Here is a 27,652-nt window from a genome sequence, read left to right as displayed (position 1 = left end):
CAGAACTTGATTTTTCGCTTCAGTATTGTTATCCCGTGACAGACAGTGCAGCGTCGTGTTGTTGTCTGTGCCGTGTTTCTGGGAGTGTGGGGAGTTTGATTCATATTGCTATTACAGAAATTCAGCCCCGTAAGCCAGCCACATCAGGAGCACCGTGAAAAAAAAAGGCTGTGTGCTTTAAGGATAGAGTTTATAGAGCCGACTGATAGACTGACCAACATGGAGCTTCCGCAGCCACCCTCAGGTAAGTTTTGTGACATTGGGGTTACTTTCTAGCTAATTTGTAATATAACAATTAATTAGTTAAACCATGTGGGTAATTTAAAGCTTACAAGTGTTGCGGTCATGGTTTCAGTGCAAGTTATAATAAGAATATGGTGTTCGGAAGTGGTAGCGTGCAATCAGTATAGCAACCATAATGCTATTCGGGTCAGTTTTGGGTAGTGCACATCACTCGATCCAGGAAATCTGACACAATCACGTTGTTTTGAATCTATCTGTCAGTCAATTGCCAGATACCATAATCCCATAACGGGTGGCCATTTGACTTTGAGTTATTTGTTTTTAATCTATTCCACCTCTTTTTGGAGATGTACAGTATGTTTAACATGAAAATCTTATATTTAATTACCCTGGATCTCCACCGACGTCTGCCAGTAGTCAGCTGTATTTAATTTTCCTAACGTGTATTTTTTACATTTGAAAGCTGGCTATCAAATGCAAATGTGGTTAGGTTGGATTAGGCTTGGTTTGGTTAGGTTAGGATTGGTTAGATTTTAAGTTTCCCAATGCTTTGACATGAGATACACTGACACGTCCAGTTGGAGCAATGGTCGGTAAACAACACGGCCAGTCGGGCGACCAGGTCGCTTCCTGAACTAGCTACCCAAAAATAGATATATTTTGCTTTGGGTAGGCCTAATCTTCAAAACGAGAGCCCTCAGAAATAAATGAAGCTCAAATTCGTTGAAATCACACTAAAATCAACAAGAAAAAATATTTTTTGTTTTGAAAGTGGGTGATGTGAACTACTGAAAATTGACTGGCATTCCTATGGACTTCGAGGCCTGGGTTCAGGTGCGTTTAGCTAAACAGTAACTTCATTCCGGGCATTATCACAGTATTTAGACATTAAATCAATGTTTTAAATTTGACACACACATGTCAGAATAACTGATAATCTACCGGTAGGAAAGCTTCTGTTGCTGCAATATAGTTAGCTATAGCCATTTCCTGCAATCAGACAGGAGTTGCAAATTACTGCTAACACTTCTTCTTCCACAGATTAATTGTGGTTGGTTTAAAGTAGTTTCAGCAAAGATGATGGTCTTAATAAGAGAATGATTAGGCAGAAAATTATGTAGGCCCATGGTAATTGTATAGATGAAGAACATAGGATATATTATAAACATGCTGAAGTATTTTGGTTAGCAGGACCAATAATTCATACTGGTATTTTCTCAGATCAGGAACTGAAAAATATTATCGACAAGTTGGCACAGTTTGTTGCCCGGAATGGCCCGGAGTTTGAGCAAATGACTAAGACCAAGCAGAAGGAAAACCCCAAATTCAGCTTCTTGTTTGGTGGTGAATACTTCAACTACTACCAGTACAAAGTCACAACCGAGCAAGCAAGTGAGTACTGCACTGTTAATGAAGTGCTGTGAGGATTCAGCAGATGGGTAGAACTTACCAATAGTGCCAGAAAAACTGGACATGAAAAGCTTAGAGAAATAATTATAGACAATAAAAATGACATTTATAATCAGTGTCTGAATTGTCAGTTCAGTATCTGCTGTAACTACTTTAATGACCAAATGTTCTAAGAGCATTGATCAACTTGCATCATATAAATTTTTCATTAAATATATATACAGTATATGTACTGTATATGGTACTTTAGTATTCTTTCATTTATTACAGATTCTCATATATTTCCTTTTTTCTCTCTTTCTCTTTAATCATGCTAGTCTTAAAGCATCGCCAGGCAAGGGAACAGCAGCAGCAGCAGCAGCAACAACAACAGCAGCAGCAGCAGCAACAGCCACAACCATCTCAGCAACCAGCGCTCCACCAACCCCCGCCTCCACCTCAAGGCTTTCCTGGAGGGGTTGGAGGTGGAGGCTTCCCTTCACAGAATTTCCCTCCAGCTTATAATTATCCCCCAACCTCTGGCTACCCTGAACCTGAAATAAACCAGTTCCCACAGGCTCCTGTTACCTCTGGGGCCTTCTCCCAGGGACAGTATCCAGCTCCTCCCCCTGCTAGTGAACCCCCTGTATCGTTTCCCCCTGGTGACAACAGCTTTACTACCTCCACCTCCTTTGTTACCACCAGCACCAGTGAGCCACCATTTTCCCACTCTTCTCAGTCCTTCCCTCCACCACCACCGGGGGATGCTACGTACACTGCACCTCAGGTTAGTGATTCTCTGTAGGTCTTGTATGAATTTGCATGCTGTGTGTCAGAGGTCACAAGTATCACTGTAGACTATCCAGTTTATAGCTTGCAACTCATTCCCTGTTCCCAGCTGGAAGTGGTTGTGACTCAGAAAAATCTTAATCATGCACTGACACATATGGGAAGGGGCTCTAACTGGGTGTGACCCTTAAGAGTCTAAGGGATGGTTGGAGTTTACCGCTAACAAAATGTTGCTCAGAGGCAAGTAGCTGGTCCCTCTTGCCATAAATATCTGGATTGGGTATCCTGGTCACAGGCTTCTAATTTTTTGAAAGATTTGATGGATGGATGGTCTTGGTTGTTTGGTGGAACTATGGTTTTGTAGGACTGAATTTTGCACGAATTATATTGTGGCCTGTTTTGCTGGGCTGCTGTGGATGCTTTTCTTACCTAGTTCTATATGCTTTCTCATTTATTGTTTTTTAATTCTACGGTTCCCATTCTTTTAGGTGGGAATATTGTTGTGGTGATGATAACGAATTTAAAAGGAGATACTGTAGTTTATGTACCGTACAGTACTGACTTATACATTAGATATTTGTAGTTTGTAGTGTCGCTATTAATTATGTAAGTAACCTAATATAAAACCATAATTTTAAACTTCAGATGCTTGTTATACAGATCATAAAATTAACAATTGCAGACTGGGGAGCCAGGTGCATTCACCACCACCACCCCAGGTTATGCTCAGCCTCCACCCCATCCCCCACCAAGTGTCACAATAGAGTCCTTGTCTGCCCAGCAGCAGCAGTTACAAGAGCAGATTCAGCAGAGTGAACAAAATTTGGCTGCACAGCAACTAGTGAGTCGTTCTTCTTTGTATATTAGTCTTGTCTGTCTATCTGTGACATTGTAATCCTAGAGGGGTGGCCACAAATTGTCATCCTTTTATTCTTGATACTGTATTATGCATTTGTGTGTTTGAGTAAGTTTTATATAGTATTTTAGACTGGACGTTAGAGGCTTTTTTCATAAGCTGATTCAAGACCTTGTCCAGTCAGTGTTAGAGGCAGACATTTGTTTTTGAGTCACTGGCCAAGATACAGATTATTGGCACAATAGCCCCTTATTCATCTGAGAGCTTTTATGTAGACCTTGAATAAGAGTAGGAAGGTGAAAACCTCCCTGTGGCATCCTTGCTGACTAAAGGGGATTTCACATTAGCTGGTCATGGGATGATTTTGCAGATCAGAAATAACAAACCTGCAAAGACAGGCTAATATGGAAGAAAACCCCTCTTCCTGGCTTCCTATAGAGTACCATACCGGTACCGGTACCTGGAATTGGACTAAGATATTGTATATCACATAGACATTGCTCATTGGTTATATTTTTTTATATGATAGCATTGTTGCAGGTATTTGGTTGAAGATGTATTCATTATTATGGTAATTGACTGTTTTGTCAGGTATTGGAGCAACAGAAAGAAGGACAGATGCGTGAGGGTATCTATGTTGCTGTTGGAGAGGTTCTGCGTAATGAGGCCACAGAATTGGGCTTTTCCACACAGGAACTGGATGATTTACTGGGACCTATCACTGAGTCCTGCACCAAAGACTCCATTTCAAATGGCAAACACTGGATTTTCACCAATGCTCAGTCTCCTACCAAAAATACCTGGCTTGCTCGTTACCTTTTATGGAAGTAAGTACTGGATGAGATAGTGAATGATGAATTCTGATTTGTGCCAAATAGCTATCCATTAATCCATCATCCAGTCCCTTACTGCCGCATCAGGAAGGTAGGGAGTATTTTGTATAATTTTCAAATGATAAGCAAATATTTGTATATAGTATTTTATATAATTTTCTAGCCTGAATATTACTTGAAATATATTTATGTTAATAATCATTGTCATCATCATCCTCATCATTCCAATCTGTGTTCCCATCTAAAATGATGGTGTGAGGTACTAGACCTCCCAGTACTGTACACATAATGCTTCAGCAGCATCCCTATTCCTACACCTAACATTGCAAGTCATAAACATGTACATCAACACATAACCCCCAGTCATCCAGAAACTACAGCCAAACACCACCAGATGTTCATCCCACAAATATTTCTCTCCCTGGAGAGACAAGTTCATTTTACAAGACCATTACCTTCTGTTTCAGTACCAGCTCAGAATACAACTCATGAAAGGCCACAATGCCCTCTCATTGATAATGTCACAATACAACTCATTTACTTGTGTCACGCCTCACTCCTGAGACGACGTTACTTCAACATAATCTCTACCAAAGATCTGTGGGAATGACCAGCTGAAGTGACTGGTTTCTTGCAGTTCAAAAGATTCACATGTAGATAGGATTGGGGCCAAAATAGCAGCAACAACAACAGCAACTATACATTAATTATATTTGTTCATTATCATCTTGAATTATCCGTAAAGATGACAAAGTTGTACATTTTCCCCAAATGTATCTAGTACAGGCTGTTAACAGCGGCAGTGCAGTCATATTATGTCGGCATTATGTTCCTAAACTGTTTGTGATAGTGCCACAGTTAAAGGTTAGAGACAGCAGGATCTGAAGGAATTCTTGGCCACATTAGTACCTTGACAAAGATTACAGTGTCACCCCAGATTCTTAAATGATAGTTGAAGTAGACTACAGTTTCTTAATGAAGTTTTATCATATTTCAGAGCCACATTGAACAATGGCCCATTCAACCACAAGCTCCACATTATATATCTCATGAATGATGTTCTTCATCATTGGTAAGTAATAGTGTTTACTGTGTTCATTGTCAGTAAGTAATTGTGTTAGTTTACCATGCCATGGTAACTTGTTAAGTAATTGTGTTAGTTTACCATGCCATGGTAACTTGTTAAGTAATTGTGTTTGTTTATCATGCCATTGCTAACTTTGTTTCCTACTATTTCAAATGGCTTAATACATTGGTAGGATCTTCAAATGATGATGGAATAAAAAAAATGTGTGAGGCTGCAGCAGACTGCCATGCAAAATCATTCATGCATTCTTACATACATGATTTTAACCTCCAAAATCTTTGGCTCCATACTGTTGACAGTATCATTCACTTACAGCTTCATCTCTGTCACTTCTATGATACCATATATATGATATAGAGGCTCTTTGTTGAATTCCTTGATACTGTAATCATCTTAGACTGGTGGAGAGTTTTGCTACTGTCTATGAATGTCGTGCCTTGAGAGTTAATGCAGAAAAGAGTAAAGTGATTGTTATTGAGAGAGAAGGTGAATCTCAGTGTGATGTTACAGTGAATGGAGGGAGGACTGGAATTGATGAGAGAGTTCAAATACCTGGGTACAGTGATAGGAAAGAGAGGAAAATGTGCAAAAGATGTGGAAAGCAGAGTAACACAAGGAAGAAAAGTAGCTGGTTTTATGAAGGCCTTGATAAGAAACAGGGGCTCGAGTGTTGCAGCTGCACAAGGCTTACATGAAGAAGTGTTAGTCCCAACTTTAACATATGGATGTGAGACTATGGTGTGGCATAAAAATGAAAAGTCAAGAGTAAGAGCAATGGGGATGGGACTGCTGAGGAATGTATGTGGGGTACAGATAGTGGATAAGATTCGAAATAATGTGATTCGTGAAAGATGCGGAGTGAGGAAGTCTGTGGACACCAGAATCGAAGAGAATGTACAGAGATGGTATGATCATGTGGAGGGAACGGATAACAATAGAGTGGTTAAAAGGTATATCTGAGCGAATTTTGAAGGAGAAAGGAGGCGAGGGAGGCCAAGGAGAAGGTGGAAGGATATGGTGGATGAGTGTGTGAGGAAGAGAGGTATGGAAGTTGGAGAAGCTAGGGGACTGACGAGATTGAGCTGGCTGGATGAATGTTGTGAGAAGAAGTTCATAATCAGGGATTTGGCACCTCTTTTTAACGTAACAGCTTCCAGATTGATTCGCTCAGATACATTATGTGAAGCTACAGAATGTGGTGAATATTTTTGGGGTATCAGATAGAGCCAGGATTCCTTGGGCTTAAATGATGAGTGAATAAAAGCATGGCCCATTGGATTGAGCAGACTTAGGCTGTCTGGACTTTGCTACTCCTCACCCTTCCGTTGGGTGGGATAGGAGGTCTGGATGATGATGATGATGATGATGATGAACATGTGCATTCCTTATAGGGAGGACTGTGTGTGTGTGCTGTGATCATTCTGTACATCCACGTCTTCTTATTCCAGCGTGCGGAAGAATGCTGATGATTTGAAGGAGTCACTGCAGAAGGTCCTGGCACCCATGTTTTGTTGTGCCATGACCATTGCTTCTGATGACCAGAAATCAAAGCTGGATAAGGTACAGTTTTTAGATTACTGTTCATTTACATTTGTTTTTTAATTAATGTATAAACTGTAGAGAAGTATCATGTCTTGGGAAAGGAGGATTGTTTTCAGATCCTCAGTAAGGAAGTAAAAGAAATTTTTAAAACAGCAAAAATATAAACTGGTATTGTGATTTATTGTAACTCATTTTTTGTTGTTGTTAACTCTGGAGTATTGTAATCCAGAACAACTACGTTAATCTGTAAAACTGGAATTGCCTATATTAATTTGCTTTGCTCTGATATACCCAGAATATTCGGTGCATCTCTTTAAGTGCATAGCTAAGCAACAAATTGATGTCTAATTTCAGCCCTCAGACTGTTATGTGCACCACTCTGCTTTACCAAATTGCTGCTTGGCTGCCTTCTTAGAACTAAGGTTTGGTTTTGGGAAATAAATTTTGTATTCAGTTTCATATATGTTTACTTAATTGATCAGTTTTCCCCCCCCCCTCATGTTTTATTTTGTATAGAACTTAATGGCAATTTCCACAGAAAAGCACGTGGGTATGCCTGTGCTTGTTCCCTCCATAGCTTACTGTTTGGCTTGTCATTTCGGATATGTCTGTTGCCTTTCAGCTGTTATCTCTGTGGGAGTCCAAAATTAATCTAGAGGAGGCAGTGCTTATGCAGCTGAAAAACCCAGTTGAGTCCTGGGCTGCATTTGAGAAGGGTCAACTGGAGGAGTTTCCCCAGGTGGTGGCAACTATCAATCAACACATTGATGCAACCTTTGAGGTGTGACACAAGTTAGTTTACTGTTTATTGTATGTTTGTACACATCACACCTATTCATGGCAATAGTGTAAGAAGGGCATAAGAGATCACAAGTGGCTCTGACAGCAGAGATAAGTTGGAAGAGATAGGATAACAAAGAACTATAACGTGGCCAAATCAAAGCTAAAAATCAGATACACGCACATGCCACGCAGTGCCGAAAGCCACAAAGAAGCATACTGATACTGGAAACTGTACATTGAACACAGCAATATCATTGTTATACTGTATTTTTTTTTTTTTTTTTTTTTTTTTTTTTTTTTTAAAGGAAGGACACCAGTTTAAATATTAATGGCTTAACATTTTCATGCCATGTTCTAGTAATGCAGTGTTTGAAGTTAAGAAACAGGTTTAAGATATTTATTGGTATGATAGTATTATACAGCACAGGTACGATACATGTCTTTGCCTTTTTATTATGTGTAAGTAATTGGAAATATATGTAGGCAACAGAACTTGAATGAAATATTTACCAGAAATATGTGTGAAATTTGTCTGGGATAAGCAAAACAAAAGTGGGATCTTATAAAAAAGTGTCACTGGGATTATCTTCATGACCCAGTTGCCACAATATTGTTGAGGTGGTTAGGGTATAGACAGAAAAGTATAAAAGCTGTCTGAATGAAGAATGAATGATTTATGACAGTAAATTTGCATTGCTGTTACTGATAGTTAGTTAATGAGTATCCTTATAAAGATACGGTATTAGGTTGTAGCCAGTCAAGGAATGATGATTTACATGCATATATGGTAGATGGGGATGCTCACCATCCACTTTCTCGATGTAGTGGTGCTCTCGGGTGTCTGCTCTTTCCTCTCCTCCTTCTTTCCTTTCTATCTCTTCTTTCTTTCATTACTTCATTCTTTTGTCGTCCTTCTGCCTATGGGTGACTTTACACTCCCATTTTTGTCTTTCTTTCTTTCCTTCTTTCCTAAGTCTTCTGCCTATGGGTGACCACACTGAGTGACAAGCTGAATGTTTCCTGTACACCAGGAAACCATTTACTATGCTGGGTGGTAACCATATAACCAAATTATGGCGCCTGGTGGTTTAGTTGGTAATTGCGGCGCTCCAGTCGGATTGAGTTGGTGAAGGTTTATATCCACGGGGTGGTTGGGGTTATTGCTCATATATGCCACTGAGGGATGAGTGAGACTGGTCACTCTCATCTTAAATGTCAGGACCAGCTTGCCTAGGGCCAGGCTTGTAAGCTCCTCATGGGGCAAAGTAGGACTGGATGATGATCTTATAAATTATTAGGAAACCCACTGGTGTACTGTGATGTGTAGTTTCGTATCATTGAGTTAATAATCTGTTTTATTAACTGAGTGATATTTCCATATTTTCTCAGGGATATAAACAGCAGCATAATGCATTTGTACAACATGCAACAGGCCAGATTCAGGCACTAGAGCAGCAGAAACAGCAGTTGGAGCAGGCAGCAGCAGCAGCAGCAGCAGCAGCGGCAGCAGCAGCAGCGGCAGCAGCGGCAGCAGCAGCAGGTTAGTTTATGTAAAGTAGTTCCTGCAGTCTGGTAATGTACAGGGTGTCCATGTATTACACAACTCAGTTCTTGTGTGTTCTCGTTTGTTGTGGAGATGGCTCAGTCAGCGTTGCCAGTATTCATCCTGCGTCACTTTCTGTTCCACATCGCTCTTTTTATGTTTTTTAGTGCTTACATCTTTTCATCCATTGATTGCGTGGTTGATTACTAATTTCAGAAAGTAGCCAACTTGTCTCTGCTTCTCACAAAAGCAGACTGAACTGTTCCCACAACATACAAGATTGCAGAGTACTGTAAATGAACCTTCCTTAATATTAACTCTTCCAATCTGATGAAACATTTTTTATGTATTCTTGCCACCATGAGATCATTATTTTAAGTTTTGAGGAGACACTTGTAGTGGAAGGAATAACGAATACTACACCTAATCTCTCCAGTTCAAAAAGTCTCTTGAAAATGAAGTTGTTATGTAGAAGTAGCAAAAATAAAACAGAAATGTCATCATAGTGGAGGAGCTAATTCTGACTGGTGGTAGTGTTGGTGTTGTAGGAAGTGACTTTCACCTCTTTAGGGGCCAAATTCACAAACGGACATATGATTAGTTCCCAGTCGTAACAAAGGGTTGTATTGTAAGTGGTGTTGGAAACATTCCGACACCTCTTCCTTAGCAGTTTACACTGTACATTACACCCCTTTGTCCTCTTGTATGCTGTTGTTGCAGATTGTGAAAATTATAATAAGAAAATTGCATATAAGAGAATGTTATAGTTTAATATTCAAAATAAATTGCCAAGGAGGAGGTGCTATGAAGCCTTCTGTGCCACGGTACCTAGAATATAAGCTTATGATGGAGAGAGGGATGGCATTGGTAATTAATGGTCATGGATGGAATATCTCAAATTTGTTGAATGCTAATGATGCAGTGGTACTTGCAAATACCAGACAAGAGCTTGGTAGACTAGTGCAGAGTTTTGCTATGTCTGTGAGCATCGTGCCTTGAGAGTAAATGTAAAAAAGAGTAAAGTGATGGTAATGGAGAGAGAAGGTGTATCCCATTGTGATGTTACAGTGAATGGAGGGAGGCTGGAATCGGTGAGAGAGTTCAAATACTTGGGTACAATGATAGAAAAGAGAAGAAAATGTGCCAAAGAAGTGGAAAGTAGAGTGACACAAGGAAGGAAGGTAGCTGGTGCTAAGAAGGCCTTGATAAGAAACAGAGGCTTGAGTATTGCAGCTGCGTGAGGCTTACATGAAGGAGTGTTAGTGCTAACTTTAACATATAGATGTTAGACTATGGTGTGACATTAAAATGAAAAGTCAGGAGTGAGAGCAGTGGAGATGGGACTGCTGAGGCATGTATTCGGAGCACAGAGAGTGGATAGGTTATGAAATGCTGTAATGTGATTCGTGAAAGATGCAGAGTGAGGAAGTCTGTGGACACCTGAATTGAAGAGAGTGTACTGAGATGGTATGGTCATTTGAAGAGAATGGATAACAAGAGAGTGGTGAAAAAGGTACATCTGAGCGAATCTGAAGGAGGGAGGAGGCGAGGTAGGCCAAGGAGAAGGTGGAGGGATATGGTGGATGAGTGTGTGAGGAAGAGAGGTTTGGAAGTCAGTGAGGCTAGGGGACTGACAAGAGATCAAGCTGGCTGGATGAATGTTGTGAGAAGAAGTGCATGATCAGGGCTTTGGCACCCTTTTTTAGTGTGACATCGTTCAGATTGACTATCAGATACATTTCTGTGAAGCTACAGAATGTGGTGAAAGTTTTTGGCGTAACAGATACAGCCAGGACTCCGGGGCCTTGACTTGAATGATGAGTGAATGCAAGCGTGTCCCATTGGAGTGGGCAAACTTGGACTGTCTGGACATTGCTACTCCTCACCCTGCCCTAGGGTGGGAAAGGAGGTCCAGATGATGATGATGGTGTTGATGATGATGATGATGATTTGTTTTTGCTGGAAGGACAAGGAAGAAATAAAGCAGTGTCTTCCTGTGTCTCCTGTTCCTCTTACAAAGACAAATCTTGGGTATGAGAGGAAAATTATTGTACCGTAGCTTGTATTCAATTTGTGCATAAACGAAGAAGGGAAAGTGCAGAATCATCCCATGTATTTAGTTTTTTCTGTAAAGCCAAATCTAGTTTATGACAATAAGCTGTAAATATGTTTGTGAATTTCTCCTCTTATGAATCATGAATACTGTCAGAAATGTTTGTTGTGGAAGTTTTATAAGTACCCAAACTACTGCATATGACTGTAGGCATAAAGTACTGTAAATTAAAACAAGGAATTTAGAGTCTTTGGGGATTGGTTGTTAAAAATTTGTACAAGCTAATATCTAGAAGACTAGCTGTGTCAGTGCATGATAACAGCAGTGCACATAAGCAATTATTTATAGTAAGAATGTTTGTGCTTATCTGTCTCATGTTATTATAAAGCAGGTTTATATATATATATATATATATATATATATATATTTTTTCATATTAAAATGTCTTTGATCCCTGGCAGTCTAGTGGTTTGAGTAACCGTTCAGAGGGATGGTTGCATGCTTTGCGTTCATTGACTCTGATTTCCCAGAGACAGCCGGAGGTTTTTCAGTCTGGTTATCTACCATTGATGTTTTAAACTGTGCTACAGTGCCATAGTCTTTGACCTCTACATCTTGAAGGGGGTATCATTACATACTTATCATAAAGATATTGTTGTGAGACAGCTCACACAATACTGTGCACCTTCCATCATCCCCTAAGCTTGGAAAGGGACCGTCTTTGTCACTCCTTCTTACATCACATCACCCTTCCATCACGTCACCTTTCAGTCATCAGTGAAAACCACGTTGGTGGCAGTAATTTTATGCTTGGTACGTTGCCGCATATGTAAACTTTTAACTGGTAAATGGTTACAGCCAGTCAAATATTATGCCATTTAGGGTGTAGGGACATGAAAATAAGTTACTGTAGACCAGATACTTAAGGGTAGGAGACTGACCATCACACCAATATCATTTTTCATGGTCAAAACCTCTGGGAAATTCAAATGTATGTTTATAAGGCAGGGCTGTCGCTCTGGTCCATTCTGCCATTAAAATAGCATTAATCAAAGATAGGGGAGGATTGCTTGCTTAACTCTTTAATAAGGCCATTTTTAAGATATTGGTTCATGTTTTTTAAACCAGATTTGCTACAGTATAAACAAACACAATGTCATCTTTTCTCATAAAATTAGCGATTACAGATCTAATTGTAAACATTTGTAATCTTTTCACAAGACAGGGATAAGCGTGCTAAGAAAGTGTTAACCCTATGAGGTTTCCGCCCGGGTTAATTTATGGCTGTCTTAGATTCACATGCATTCACGCTGACTGTGTTTTTGGGTAGCAATATTTTTCTTTTATCAGTCCATGTAAATTTGCTTTTCATGATAGGATGCTGATTTTGGTGTTATTTTGAAGCTGAATAGTTGTACTTTATCGTAGTATGTTCAAAAAAGGGAAGGAAAAAAAATGGCCAAAATGATGAGCTGAAGTTAGCTGAAACAAAAAATTTTATATATAGCCGCAGAAAACTATTTGTCAAAAATAAAGTAGCTAATAAAGATGTATATATATATATATATATATATATATATATATATATACAGGAAAAGCAATACCAGTGTTGCAACGAACAGCATATTTATTATGTCCAGACGTTTCGACATATTCATCTATGTCATCTTCAGTGGATCTAAAAAGATGAAAAAAAAAAGACCTGTAAGGTATTTAAAATCCTAAAAGAACTATATGAGCATGAGCTCATCGTACCTACATAAAAGAGAAAACGTAGTGTAAAATTATAGGGGGGACTTAACTGGACAATATATTCAGAGGGACAGCAGACAGACAATTGTTTAGGGCGGGTTTTCGTTTATAAATATGAATGGATTCTAGTATTCTTAGATTCTAAGAATACTGTACTAGAATCCATTCATATTTATAAACGAAAACCCGCCCTAAACAATTGTCTGTCTGCTGTCCCTCTGAATATATTGTCCAGTTAAGTCCCCCCTATAATTTTACACTACGTTTTCTCTTTTATGTAGGTACGATGAGCTCATGCTCATATAGTTCTTTTAGGATTTTAAATACCTTACAGGTCTTTTTTTTTTCATCTTTTTAGATCCACTGAAGATGACATAGATGAATATGTCGAAACGTCTGGACATAATAAATATGCTGTTCGTTGCAACACTGGTATTGCTTTTCCTGTATAAGTTGCGGTTCCCTCAGAACAAGCCTGTCTCAATATATATATATATATATATATATAAATATTTGCACCATGCAAAACTACGATGAAGTGCTTTCCGAATGATATGTAGTTTATGGCCATTTATGTCAGTTATTGTGCAGTAAAGCAAAAGAAAAAAGATGGAACATTTTTTATGATTCTAAGCTGCATTTTCACTTAGTGATGTTTTTCTTTGATAGGTCTGTGTAAATTTACTTTCCATGAGAAGATGCAGATTTTGGTGTCATATTAAAGCTGAGTACAGTAGTTGTACTTTATCATAGTATGATCAAAGAAAGAAAAAAAAAGTTGAAATGAGAGGTTGAAGTTAGCAAAAAAAAAAAAAAAAAAAAAAAAAAAAAAAAATTGCTCTTGAATAATACTCACCAAAAATAAAGTAATAGAGGTACTGATACAGTATATATATATATATATATATATATATATATATATATATATATATACCGGTATGTATATTTTTTCCACCATGAAAAACTATGATAAATTGCCTTTTGAATGATACCCAGTATGTAGTTTATTGCTATTTATGCCAGTTATTGTGCAGTAATTTTAATATGATGTGTGGACTCGTCATCGGATCCTCTGAAGTTGGATTTCATATGACCTGCAGCCGCATTTTCAGAATCTCAAAGGGTTTACAGTAGTGACTCATGTTCAGCAACACAGATATTTAATTTTTTATCAGGGTTAATTATTGTTGTTTGATCCCACAAGCTTTTTCTTTTTATTGGTTCAGATCTAAACCCTTTGGAAATTTTCTTACTCTTCAAGACTAGATTTTCTGAGTGAAATAAAAATGAATGAAAAATGTGTCCATTGTGTTTTAGTGATCTGGATAGTTGCAAGCCAGACAGAAGGTTAAAATAATCAGTAACAGTGAAGTTTACTGTATGAGTATGGCACCATTTTTTTTTTTTCCTGCCTCAATATTTGAACATCACCACAGACACAGATACAGCCACCAGGTTGTTTTTCAGTAACCTTAGTAATATTTGAGTCACGAGGTTATGAGTTCCATAATGAATATTCATGGACCACATCCCTCCGAGCTTAGGATTAATGCTTATGCTCTCCATTGAGCAGCATTATTTGAGCAATAAACCCCTACCATTCCTTGGATTTATGCCCAATCCACTAGACCACCAGGCATCCATTTGTTGGTTATTTGCTTACCATCCAATGTAGTAAATGATTTACTTGGTTTTTGGAATCCATTTGTCTTGGCAGCCAGTGTAGAGTCACCTGAGGGTAGCACTATATCAAGTGAGTGGATGTAGACACTGGAAAAAAAAAAAAAAAAAAAGTAGGAGCAGTTTTAAAACTGAACAGATGGCACATTAAACATAAATAATGATTGCCTGTATTTTGTGTGTCTGAGATGTTCCATGTTCAGGGTGTGATGTGTTTTCTAGTTCAGTATCACCCTTAGATAATATGAAGTACAACTCACAAGCAGTTAGTGTACCATGCTGTAGACTGCTCTGCTAAGTCTTGAGGAATACACATAAATTGTATGTGCTTGAACCTTTCATTTTATAGTGGAGTTAATTTTTCACTTTTATAGAATTTCCATTACATTATGGCATTAGCAAATTCATTATTTGTATATTAAGAAGAGGCACATGGTTCACAAGTTAGATTTGAACTTTGAAAACAAGTGGATGATGATGATGCTTAGTGCAGGTTGTCATTCTTAAATAATGAACCATGACAGAAATGAGTTAGCCAGCATTTTACAGCATGTACTATGTTACAGCAAACTTCATTGAGTTACAAAGAACTGCTTAATCTTTCAGTGAAGATTACTGACTCTTGGATCCTGTTGAACACATACATTTTATTTTGCAGCCTCCGAAGCTTCTAGTAATGACTTATGTAAGTCTAATTTACCCTTTGCCATGTTTTGGATGTATGTCTGTGCTCATCACTTCAAAATTTATTCAGAGTTAGTGCATATCTACTTAGGTCATTATGGCTGCTTGATTGTAGTTGCTTTGACATTTTTTGCTTACTGATATCATCAAGTCATAAAGAAATAAATTTTAATATTATTGTTATTGGCAGGCATTTTGTAATTTCAGTGCTAATTAAGTATAGTCATGTGCCTGCTGCACTTATTTCTTATTTTGCTGGACACAGATAAGATTGCTGTTTATTTTATGAGCTCAGCACATTAGGTCTATACTGACTGAAGAAGAGAAACATGCTTGTATTCACAAAATACAGTATTGAAATAAAAACTTGCTGTATGGATATTTATTCTTGGTTATTTAAAAAATTCACAGCAGCTTAGGAATGTAATCAGAAGGTCTGCTTTGTTATTTAAAGGTGTGAGGTTTTAGTCTCAGGTGGAGCAGCTGAGTTGGAACATTTGGTCCTCCTTAGTTAACCACTTCACTACAGTGCTATCATTCTTCTTTTATTTTGGATAATGGCAGATAATTTTTATTTAGTTTTGTAGAGGCAGCTTGTACTGACTGAGTACGTGCCATTTCCTGTGCCAATCCTTCGTAATCAAGTTAGGTGAAGTATGGGATAACCCTCCTTGTTGAGGAGGTTCATTTCTACAGTAGATCATTTATAGGGTGAATGTGGTGATAATCTCATTCTGTCTCATATGACATGAGAGAATAAAGTCCTTGTTCTTGTTTAATCCCTAGTCAAACATTATCATAATGAGTGTTGACTATGGTTTTGACATGTACAGTTAATACCATCTACTGGTATGTTTTGAGAAGAGATGAAGTTGAGCGTAGGGATAGGTATATAAATAGATAGATAGACAGATTGATAGGTATACAGACATAAAGTAGAGAGCTGTTTGTACTTCATCCATCCATCCATCCATCCATCGTCCAATCCTCTGTTGCCTCATGAGGAGTGTAGGAGCCCAGGGCTAGGCAAGTTGGTCTTGACATTTAAGATGAGAGTGACCAACCTCACTCTTCGCTGAGTGGCATTACATAAGCAATAAACCCCAACCACCCCTTGGATATAAACATGCACAGGCTCAATCTGATTGGAGCGCCTTAATTACCCACTAAACCACCAGGCGTCATAATTTGGTTATATGGTTACCCCCCAATGTAATAAATGGTTTCCTGGTGTACAGGATGCCATTTGGCTTGTCAGTCAGTGTAGAGTCACCCATAGGCAGAAGGAAGAGGAAAGAATGAAGGAAAGAAAGACAGAAGAGTGAGTGTAAAGTCACTTGTGGCCAGAAGGAAGAGGAAAGAATGAAGAAAAGAAAGACAAAAGAGGAAGGAAGGAAGAGAGGAAAGGGCAGACACCCAAAACAGCACTACATCAAGTGAGTGGATGGTGAATGCTCCCACCTACCACCTTGTTTAAATGATAAAATAGAATTCTTTCTATACTGCACATATATCACTGTCATCACATGCCTTTCTTCACCATCTGATTTTAATTTATGTTACTGTGGATAAATGAATCGTGTGAATATCAGAGTTCATCCAGCTACTGTTCCATGCAGTCTTATAGAGCTCAAGTTAATCCATTAATCAGGCTTAAGTAGAACAAATTTTAAACCTTTAACCTGCCACATGCCGTCTATTTTTAGCCCTGTGGGTCACCCCAGTGCCGGCCATGTTTCAACTTTTTTTTTTTGGGGGGGGGGGCTAAAATGATAGATTTTGATGTGGAAACAACGAATTTCGCCATTAAAATGCACACCGAGGCTCGGAAATGGGTTTTATTAAGTCCTGCATACTCTTGTACAGGTATAGCCGCTCTCTCATGCTCGCCACATACGTGAGAGAAAGCCATTTTCTGTGTAATGTATACTCAGGTATTTATGCTGGGAAGGTATAGCAATGTTCAGTACACTTTTCTGATTACTTATTACTTCAGCATCTATCACAATTTGCGTGTCTTTCTCACTGTCAATTCATTATCTTACGCTTACTTGGAGATAGGTACAACCTGACTTCATTACGTACAGTCCTGACACTTACAAGAAGGCATTTACAACTTGACTTCACTAAATAGTCCGTACACTTACAAGAAAATATTTACAACTTACACTTACATGAAAATATTTACAAAATGCCTTCACTATGTACAGCACTGGATGAGGCACACAGGCAGATTGAGGCAGAGTGAGTGTGAGGGGGAGAGCGAGTGAGTGTATGGCCTTGACAGCCTGGGGGATGGTAGAGGAACAGTTACCTTACATGCCTGCCAATTTTTACCTGTGAATCTTGAAAAGTGTGGTCACAGTGAAGTTTTTTATTTTAAACCATTTTAAAATGGCACTGGCACTGGCCGCAGAGTTATGCCAGACTGTTTTAAAATGGCACTGGCACGCGGCGGGTTAACTGCCACAGACTCAAGATATTGAAGCATACAGTATAACTTTTTTTTTTTTTTTTTTTTTTTTTTTTTTGAAAGATCATTGGCAGGTAATTATTGTTGAAATATGGACTTTGGAGTATAGTAGTCTGAACTGTATGGAGGTCACCCTAATACAGCTAGACTATGAAGTGTGGAAGTGATGGGAACAGACTCACTGTAGAAATGAAAACATTGGGAGATGTTAATCAGTCTACATTATAATAGGTGAGGATTATATAGTGTGATGTGGATGTGATAGGAAGCATTAGGAGAAACACATTGAGGTGGTTTGGCCATGTGGAGAGGATGGAAAGTGAGAGGCTAATGAGAAGAGTGTATGTGAGTGAGGTGGAAGGGGGTGTAGGGAGGTGGAGGCCAAGGATGAGATGGTGGGATGGCGTGGAGAGGAATATGTGGGGGGTGTGAGCTGGGAGCAGGGCGGTGAAATAGCGGGGAACAGGGCGACATGGAGGTGATTTGTTTGAAGCCACCCCATACGGGATTAAGGTGTCTGGCAATAGATAGATCGATATAATAGGATCTCCTTAAGTGTTATAATAATCATTTCCTTTTCTCCAGTCTTCAGCATACATCTTTATCTGCCAATCTACCTACACTCCCATCCATCTCTCAGGTCATTTCCAAAACTCCCTGTCCATCCAGTAACTGCCGTACCGCTCCATCCACAAGCATCCATTCATGGAATGTTGGTGGCTGTTCCTGATATGTACAGTAGATCCCTTATGTCATATGATTAAACAGATGATGCTTCCTGTAGAGTAACATTAATGCCATTTACATCTTTTTTAAACCTTGTCTTTTCTTGTTTCATAATTTCTCCTACATGCAGAAGTCTACTAGTCAGTATGCCTGCTAATATTGATACATATGTTTTTGCACTACAAAAGGGGGAGGGGGTTTAGTTTACTTTATACACTCCAAGATTGAATAGGAACTTTAAACCAGAACATTCCATGTAATCAGTCTGTTTCAGTGAGTGATTATGGTATTTGAGAATATTCTACTTTTGGTTATAGGCTGTATGGTTAACAGAGAACTTGCTGTATAGCTTGCTTGGGAGCATGTGTGTGTAATGGTAGACCAGTAAGGCAAAATTGCTTCAATGTTCACTCACAAAGGGGTTTGAATGCTCAGAGACCCAAGAATTACGTCAGGGGAGGCCAAGTTTTCATATGAGTCATATATGGTCTTCAGTGCACCAGTTGGCATGTCACCTGTTTCTTCGGCATCAACCACATTTGCCATTCTTCCCATAGTATTGCAGTGTTAATATATGTCGTAGGATGATGCTTCTTCTTTTAATGAATTTCTTAAAGACCTGGAATATCCAGGTACATCTTAAATGTTCTGGACCACAGTAAGCTAGCCATTAATCCCTACACCTTCATGGTAGTAATATAGGATTGGCTCTTACTTTTTCATGTACTGCTGTAATTGGATTATTTTGCAATTCTCTAAAATGTATGTTTGCATATATGAATATGTTGAGGGTGTGCCCCTGGAAATTTACCCAAGTTCTTCAGATGGCTTTTATTTTTATTTTTATTTTTATTTATTTATTTATTTTTTTTAAAATATGAAATGAAGGGGAAAAAAAAAAGAAAATGAAAATGAAGCTTGGAAGCTTGCAGAAGGTTGTCCTTCTGAGGAAAAGTTTAACAAAAGAACCAAAATTAAGATCCATGTATTTTAAGATGCCTGGATCCATTGCCTTTAAAAGACTGGTGGTCATAGGAAGAGAGAAATATAGATTGAAAAAGACAATTCCAAAGTTGATTAGTTGCTTATATGAAGGACTTAAACTTTTTGTTAACTCTTGCACTAGAAAGCTGGACAGAAAAGGGGTAGGAGTGCAGTGATAGATGGGTACTGCATGCATACCATAATGGGGCAGGAATGCAAGCAGACAGTGCAGATGTGCCCAGTGAAATGGTGATAGTAGAGGGAGAGGGATGAAACATTGCCATCTAGAGAGGGAAGTTGAAGGGAGTCAGTTACAAGTACACTTGTGAATCATGTTCTTTGTCCATTCTGTAATCCCATCCCAGGCTGGAGGGACGTCAGTGAAAGAATACCTGTTGTCCAGTGTCAGTAGGGTAATTTGGAGCTTTGCAAGGCTGCACAAGGAACAGCTCATTATGATACTGGCATTTAAGCTGTTACTAATTTGTTTGATGAGAAGCCCTGACTATGGGTTCGTTCACCTGGTGGTGGGAGTAGATGGTGAGCTGAAACTATGGCCTGTGACCGTATAAGTATGCCACATAAGTGTAACTGGTTATTCACAAGATGTAGTGCCTGCAGTATTGTAGTTATATGAAGAAATATACTTCATACTTGTAATGCCGAAGGAATGATAGAATCTGTCAGTACTGTATGATACAGTACCCTAGATCTAAGGGTATTTTGAAACCACTTTTTATAATTTTATAAATGATAAGGCAGATTTTGAGACAGTGGTGTAAAAAATAATTCATGATTATTGTGTAATTGTGAAATTCATGAATATTATGTAATTTTGAACACTTTTTTGAAAGCTTCATGGAGATGATGGTGATTGGTTGATAGGGTACATTTTGTTTAAAGTTGACATAGTAGAATATTATTTATCTGAGTGCAGTAATGTGCATGGAAATTCCTCATCATTAGCCTTGCATGTATAGCAGTAGAGCAAGATGCATTATTCCCATAGTTGTAATCATAAACAATATACCTGTATTTGATAACATCTCAGCTTTTGTAGTTCAGCTTTTGCATAAGATCACTTTGGTATGTTTTCACTTTCAAAAAGTCTTGCATCTTCATGACTTTAGGGCATGATTGTTTACACTAGCTTATAGCCACCAGGACGGCTTTTTGGAAGAGAATAATGAAGTCTTCCAGCGCATCCAGTGTCGACTGGTAGATAAAGGAAGCTAAGGTGTCTTGTTTCAAAGGTCGAGTTAAGACCACATTCAGAAACTTGTACTAGTTGTGAGGATACAGTAGTTTTGGTCTGACATAGTGTCATATTCTGTGTGGTTCTGGTGAGTTCACAGTTCTTCATACACAGTGATTTGTTCAAGACAGTACATCAGAATATCCTCTTGTAAGGGAATGAAGAGAGAGTCTGCTAGAGATCGAGCAGGGTGGAGAACCTCAATTAGGTGACAAAAGCCAACATATGCATGCATGTTGGAGCCCTTATCAGTGAAACAAAGCAATATACTGTACTGTTGCTTGAACAAGGTGGCGAATTGCCATTAGGAGACCAAGGCTGATACATGCAGGCATGTTGGAGCCTTTATCATTGAAACAAAGCAAAATACTGTAATGTTACTGATGCACACTATGCCAGTACAGTATTAAAGTGATACAAGTAGCATGCAAGACAGCATTAAAGTTGTAATATACAAAGTAAATTGCTAAGGAGTCTATGCTCCAAAGCCTCCAGTGTAACCTAGAATACAGCACATGTACTCATGAGGTATGAAAATTGGCAAATTTTTTACTTTGGTCTTGTAGTAGCTGTGGCTCAGTGGGTTAGAGTGCTCCGCTCTGACCGAAGGGTTGGAGGATTGAATCCACCCAAGGGACATTGGTAGACATCAGGAAGGGCATTTAGTCATAAAATGCTACACACTCCAGTCCAAAAGTCCTCTACCCAGGGGCAACGCCTTAGCCCTTCAGGGATACCAGGTGTAAAACGAAATTATTTTATTATTTTATTAGAGTAGATAGTCGGTTGCCTGAAGCATGGCAGCCCTACCATACAGTTTATCATATAGTGCCACACATCCTCATATGTTATCACTTGGGCACTAATAGTTGATCTTACATTCAGGACTGCTGTGTTGGTATTGAGGGAGAGTTTTATGAATCATTGTAGGATTTTGAACAAAAGTAGGGAAGACTTAAAAAATTAAATCCTCAGTCATCCAGGCATCATTTAGGATTTAGTCTGGGATCACATTATCATCACTGTTTCTCCACCAGTTGACTGCTTGCGGTAACTGTAGTCATTGTTCGTATCTGAAAAATAACCAAAGACTGATGACACTGTTGTAGCCTCCAGCATATTATAGCTCATGGTACAAGTTCCTTTATGTGGGTGTAATTTATTTAAAGGAAATATAAGCTGTTAAATGCATATTCATGGTATATTCAGCTTATTATTTTTCATTTTCTGCTTTTGTAATTTTTTTGGTGTTCAAATGGCCAGTTTTAATCCATATTATCTCTTGCAGGTGGTACACATTGAGATAATTGTGAATGACTTATGAGTTTCCCACAGTTCCTCATCTTACAATAATCTTACATGTATCAACAGGATCTTAGAAGTGATCTTTTCCATCTCTCCTTGCTGTGGTTTCGTACTCTCTCAGTCCTCAGAAGAAAGGGTGTTTTCATATTAAGTATCAGCAGTAAGAGCTTTTCATTTTGAAGCACAAGAGAAAAATTAGTGTTTGGTGCATTGTGGAATTTGGATTTGATTGAGTGCTTAATAGAATGTACTTTTTTACTCAAGATATATCAGTTGCTGAGTTTACTTGTTGCTCTTTATTGGTGTACAGTATCTGTTTTATCATCTTATTTTGACCAGTGCTTATTCATGTACTTATTATTATAATATCACAAAAATAACTATTACTATTACCATTTTTTTGTTGGGAGGAGGGGGAGAACTCGCATTAGAGAGGTGGAGAAAAGAGGAAATGAAATAGGGAATTGATAGTAGATGCATCACTTCAGAGTGTTGTAATCATGTGTACAGTAATGTGTACAGCAGTGTCTTTGTCCACACTGGTGTTTTGGTGCTTGAAAATCCTGTTGTATTGGAAACTCCCAGCTTTAGGAATGTGAAGTTTGATAATACAAGTAGCATTATAAAGATAACGATTATGCTATGACAGTAAGAGGTTATGCCAAGGTTGCAGAGTCATTGAGGTATTAATTGTATGAACAGTTAGGGCTGTATTTCTAATTGCCTTAGAAATTTCATGATGTCTCTTGGTGATTTCATGTGCCTGTTACATTGTTTTATTCTCTTGTAAAAGTAGTCTGTCTGGCTGATCAGTTCTCGAGCACATTACTAAGGCAAACTTCTGTATGTCAATAGCAGAAATAAATAAGTAACATAAAGGAGATAATTAAATGTAACATGTAATAAACTGCCCCCCCCCAAAAAAAGGTGCTACTAATCTATAATGCCACTTAGAATATGGTCCTTTTTTTATGTAACCGTATTCTACAAGTGTGATGACCTTCTCACAACAGCTCAGACTGGAGGGTTTACTGCAGGTCCCCCGCCAGGCCAATTCCCACCACCTCCTGGAGCTGCCCCTGGTCTCCCCACCTCCCTGGACTTCAATCAACCTCCCCCAGGCTTCCCTCCGGGTATGTTATATGTATATCTATGGTGCATTTGTTCAAACCTGGCAGAGATCCCTAAAAACTCCAGATGTGTCATGTATACAACTGTATTACAGTATGTTTGTTCTAACCTGATTAAGATCCCCAACCACTGTCACTTAATTGGTGACCAATATAATTCAGATCGGAGGATCACTGAATTGCATGCAGTCGTGATATAGTGTTTAAGTTGTGAGAGTGGCAAAGTTCTGTCAGGTAAAGACTGACCGAAATAGCGAAGTCTGTGGTATATGATTTAGGGGTGTAATTTAGGTATGTTTTTTTTATATGATTTTTAGCTACATACACATACTGAAAAGACTAGGAATCTGTAAAAGGTATTGGAGGTTTTGTGGACTTCTGGCAGTTTCTCAGACCCTATTACATGAATATTGGAGGTTTGCTTTACTATACTACGAACCTGTCTGCTGGTTTGAGCTCCCAGGATCTCGCTTATTCAGTTTTGGGTATGAAATCTAGTCCTGATGTGCAACTCATTTATGGTACTGTACTTATTTTTGGCAGGTTTGCCGATGGTAGACTTCAGCAAGCCACCACCAGGATTCCCAGTTGAGGAGCAGAAGGAGAATCTGGTGCCTACAGTGCCTTACTTTGAACTGCCAGCTGGACTAATGGCACCACTTGTGAAGACAGAGGACCATAAATACCTGCCTCTTGACCCCAACCAGCTGAGACTTCCACCTCCGACCCCACCCAGTGACAGGCTTCTTAGGGCTGTGGAGAATTTCTATGCCCCTCCCTCCCATGAGAAACCGAGGAACAGGTATGGTGGATTACCATACGTTTAGAGACCTTAATCACACTAGCATGTGTAGGTCTATTCACTTGATGGTAATTCTCGCATGTGTCACAATCTTTAGCCGTTTTCCTACTAAGACCTTAACCCCAGAGGTCTCCATGCAGGACCTTACCCCATGTCTTCCTTGATCTGCCTCTGGGAATTCTTCCCTCCACGGTATGGTATGGGAAGTGCTCTAGTCACTGTTTTTAAATTAGTGATATTATATTTTGTACATTTTCTCTCCCCATTTTGATCTAAAAGTATAAGAAGGTATGGGTGTTAATTTAGAGTTTTTGGGAGAGATTGTTGTTAAGGATACCTGTATGCCATGTCCTATGATGTCAGTACAGACAGACACAGATATCTATAGCCAAGGTCTTGCAGTGGAATAAAGCTGTAAATGGACAGTTAGTACATGCTGATGCCATAGTTAGCATTATACTAGTTTTAGTGTGAATGAGTGCAGTAATATCTCTTTGTATTCGCCACTTTTTCCAAATCAGAAGTTAGTATTTTTTTATATTCCACCTTTATTTCCTCCATCATAGTGAAGGGTGGGAACAGTTAGGTCTTTATGACTACTACAAAGAAAAGAGCCAGGCAGTAAAGCGATTGGAAAAGGAGGTGGCAGATGGGGTACGAGAGAGAGTGCGGTCTCCGTCCCCGGTTGTAATTGAGCCACCACCAGAGGAGGAGGAGAAGCCATCTGATCAGCCAGTTCGCAGATACAGGTATGGCAGACAGAAGTTTGCTTAATATATCACCTCCTTTGCTTCTGACTAGCTGGTTTTGCAGATACTGAAATAATTGGAAACAAAGTTCACATAACGTTTTATCTCATTTTACCTCGTACTGTACTTGTCTCTGCAGGCTAATGTTCTTCAGCTGAGACTTAATAAAACTTTGCTTAATGTTTTGCCTCTTGTACGTATTACTTTCCCCTGTTGGCTAGTATTCTTAACCTGAGAGAGGTTTGGTATGTTTCTCTATCTAAATATATTCTTAGGTATAATGAGTCTGGGAGGAATGTCACAGCATGCCCTAAGTGGGATGCAGATGCAGTTGAATGGAAGGCAGGCTTTTTTCCCAGACTGTCGTAAATGTGTTTGACTGCCATGACAGATAAATTCTGTTGAATTTGTAATTTTCCTGTAACACTTCACGCTTAATATAAAGTATTATGTCTGCTTCAGATCGGTGAGCCCAGAGAAAGCAGAAGAAAAGAAGAAATCTCGGTCCAGATCAGGCAGCAGGAGCCCCGACACACGCTCACAGTCACGGTTTGTACTTGATGTTTTACTCTTATGCTGTGATCTTGTCCCTAATCATTCACATTCCCATCTTGGTGTGATAGCTCCTTCACTTTGATGACTTGGTTCCAGGGTGAGTGTGCGTACAGTTAAACCACTGCATCTTGAGAAATGTTTTTTTTCTCATAGTTACCCCAAGCATCATATTCATAATGTTCTTTTCCCATATCACCTTAACCGAACTGTTTGCACTCCTCCCCCCCTCCCCCCTCCTTGGGTCACCCTCTCCATTATGTTCTCACTCCCCCCCCCCCTTAAGCCACCTTCCACCATTGCATTCTCACAATTTTTTTTTTCCCTTCCTTCTCAGATCACCCCCACAGTCACAATCTTACTAATTTTTTCTCACCCCAGGTCACCCCCACCATCACGTTCTCATCGTCGGTCAAGCTCAAGGTCACCACGCCAGTCAGATTCCAGTTCCAGATCTCCTCGACGCATCAGCAGGTCTCCATCTCCAAATCGATCACAATCACCCAATGCCTCCCCAGCCCGGGTCCCCTTCAACAGATCCCCATCAAGAAGCCCTACACCTCCATCATTCATGTATGTTAAAGCTGTTACTGTAACATATGTGCATATACTTTTTTTTTTTTTTTTTTTATTCAGACTTTTGTGTGCCACACATTGTGTATTGTACATAATGTTGTTAGTGTCAGTTTTGTAACTGACATTAGTGTTAATACCACACATTTCCTCATCATCAGGGGCAGTACTTTTCCGAAGTTGGATCAGCGTCTTGATGAAAGCAACAAGGGTCACCAGATGCTGCGGAAGATGGGGTGGGGAGGGTCAGGTCTTGGGGCCAAGGAGCAGGGCATCAGCGACCCAGTGGCAGCGGGGGAGGTGCGTGACTCACCACAGGAGCGCTTCAGGGGCCTAGGTGTGCCCACTGCTCAGACTGACCCTTACGAAGCCTTCAGGAAAAACAAAGGACAGGCATTTATTAATCGTATGAAGGCACGCGCTGAGGAGAAGTTTTAAACAGACTAATAGATTGTCTTTTAATCCTGATACTTGTTAAATTTTTTTGACCAGCAAGATATGAAATGATGCACTTTTCCAAACATTGTAATTTTTGTACTTCTTCACAGTGTGTTGTTTACGTGCATATGAGAAGAAAAATAAGCAAATGATACTTGCCTGCATCACTGTGCACTGTAACATTTTTACTGTTACTGGCAGTATTTTTGAATATTTAGAAAATTTTAACTGGTACAGTTGTGAACGAGATCAGTTGGTGTTCATGATTTTCAAATGTTTTGATGTGTGATGCCACACTGTATTGGCAGGGATGTATCACATTTGAATATTAAATATTCACTGAGTAGTATATTATGGTTATTTTGTTGTGCCTACTAATTCTGTATCAGAATATAGCAATATACTAAGACAGTGAACAGTATTGCAGAAGTATATGTGTGTATATAAATATGTATTTACCAATACAGTATATCTGTACGTATGTTATAAGATGATTAGCTAACTGTTATTCATGTATGATGAAGACACAGAATGATTATATTGTAGATATATCAGTAAAACTGGACATGATGTGAATATATAAAGAGGAGCTGGGTATTGTTAGACATTATGCCTATTACATATGTAGCATATGATTGTCTAGCCATTGAGTACCATACCATATTTTAGAAGTGCACATTCATCTCAAAGGATAGCAAAAAGAGAGATAGAGGAAGAAAGTATCTTGGAAGACACTAGTGTGCAGTTAACTGGCCACTGCCTCTTCTCCTTGCATAGACATAGGGATGGAGTTCCACTACCAAATGCATGTGGTGCAAGCATCCTTGAAGATCTTATAACAAGTAAAGGATGTGATGAATCTGGGACAACCTCTTCCTGAGAATCATGTTCTGACAGAGGTCAAAGGTCTGTATTCCAAGTGGTGTAGGAGGCCTGGTAGCACCTCTGCCATGATGAAATATTGTGTATATTACACCTTAATATTTTTAGTATATATGTTATTTGTGTTGCTTTAATGTTAATATTCTTTGCCTGAATATCACACAAGAGGATCCTAAGGTGAAATGCATGTAATAAATCGTTACGAATGAATCATTATAGTCTCCAGTATGATTTAAAATACAACTCAGTGTCATATTTGGGATCTTCACACCCCATTTATAAGATGCAGCATTTAGACGAGTGTTATTCATTGTATAAATTTTTTGACATTCAGCAGAAGTGTGCTTTTTCTGTGGAACTAACAAGTAAAATATTTATCTGTTAATAATATATATAAAGTCAACTGGTACTCCTTTAAAGATACATGTAATGATAATACTGCAGTTGTACCTGTTATTTCCATCATTGTTCTGTAGTATGGTATGTATAAACTGTACCTTATATAATTGACAGATCATTTCAGTAAAAGTAAATCCATGTTTATCACAA

The 27,652-nt window shown here is 38.9% G+C and overlaps 1 protein-coding gene across 1 annotated transcript; it reads left to right on the top strand.

The window, feature by feature from the left end:
* The first annotated feature begins 77 nt into the window (after positions 1–77).
* Positions 78–27,590, top strand: scaf6 (SR-related CTD associated factor 6). The gene is made up of 16 exons (XM_080277617.1): positions 78–244; positions 1,465–1,635; positions 1,971–2,419; positions 3,104–3,262; positions 3,869–4,104; positions 5,108–5,182; positions 6,646–6,757; positions 7,362–7,520; positions 8,912–9,062; positions 15,209–15,233; positions 22,986–23,110; positions 23,651–23,909; positions 24,476–24,658; positions 25,121–25,207; positions 25,592–25,783; positions 25,945–27,590. The coding sequence occupies exons 1-16, from the start codon at positions 220–222 to the stop codon at positions 26,219–26,221; spliced, it is 2,685 nt and encodes an 894-aa protein (XP_080133743.1). The 5' UTR covers positions 78–219; the 3' UTR covers positions 26,222–27,590.
* Positions 27,591–27,652: the final 62 nt, after the last annotated feature.

Source organism: Coenobita brevimanus, chromosome 70, assembly GCF_032717465.1.
Source record: "Coenobita brevimanus isolate Jiangsu-jjx chromosome 70, ASM3271746v2, whole genome shotgun sequence".
In the NCBI taxonomy this organism is placed as follows: domain Eukaryota; kingdom Metazoa; phylum Arthropoda; class Malacostraca; order Decapoda; family Coenobitidae; genus Coenobita; species Coenobita brevimanus.
This window is presented reverse-complemented; position numbering and strand designations above follow the sequence as displayed.

What these genes read in the sequence shown, in the direction of transcription:
- scaf6 (XM_080277617.1), top strand. Translation starts at nt 220, where the DNA reads ATGGAGCTTCCGCAGCCACCCTCAG. An exon ending in GCTTCCGCAGCCACCCTCAG is followed by an intron (nt 245 to 1,464) that starts GTAAGTTTTGTG and finishes GTATTTTCTCAG; the next exon opens with ATCAGGAACTGAAAAATATT. An exon ending in CTACGTACACTGCACCTCAG is followed by an intron (nt 2,420 to 3,103) that starts GTTAGTGATTCT and finishes TAACAATTGCAG; the next exon opens with ACTGGGGAGCCAGGTGCATT.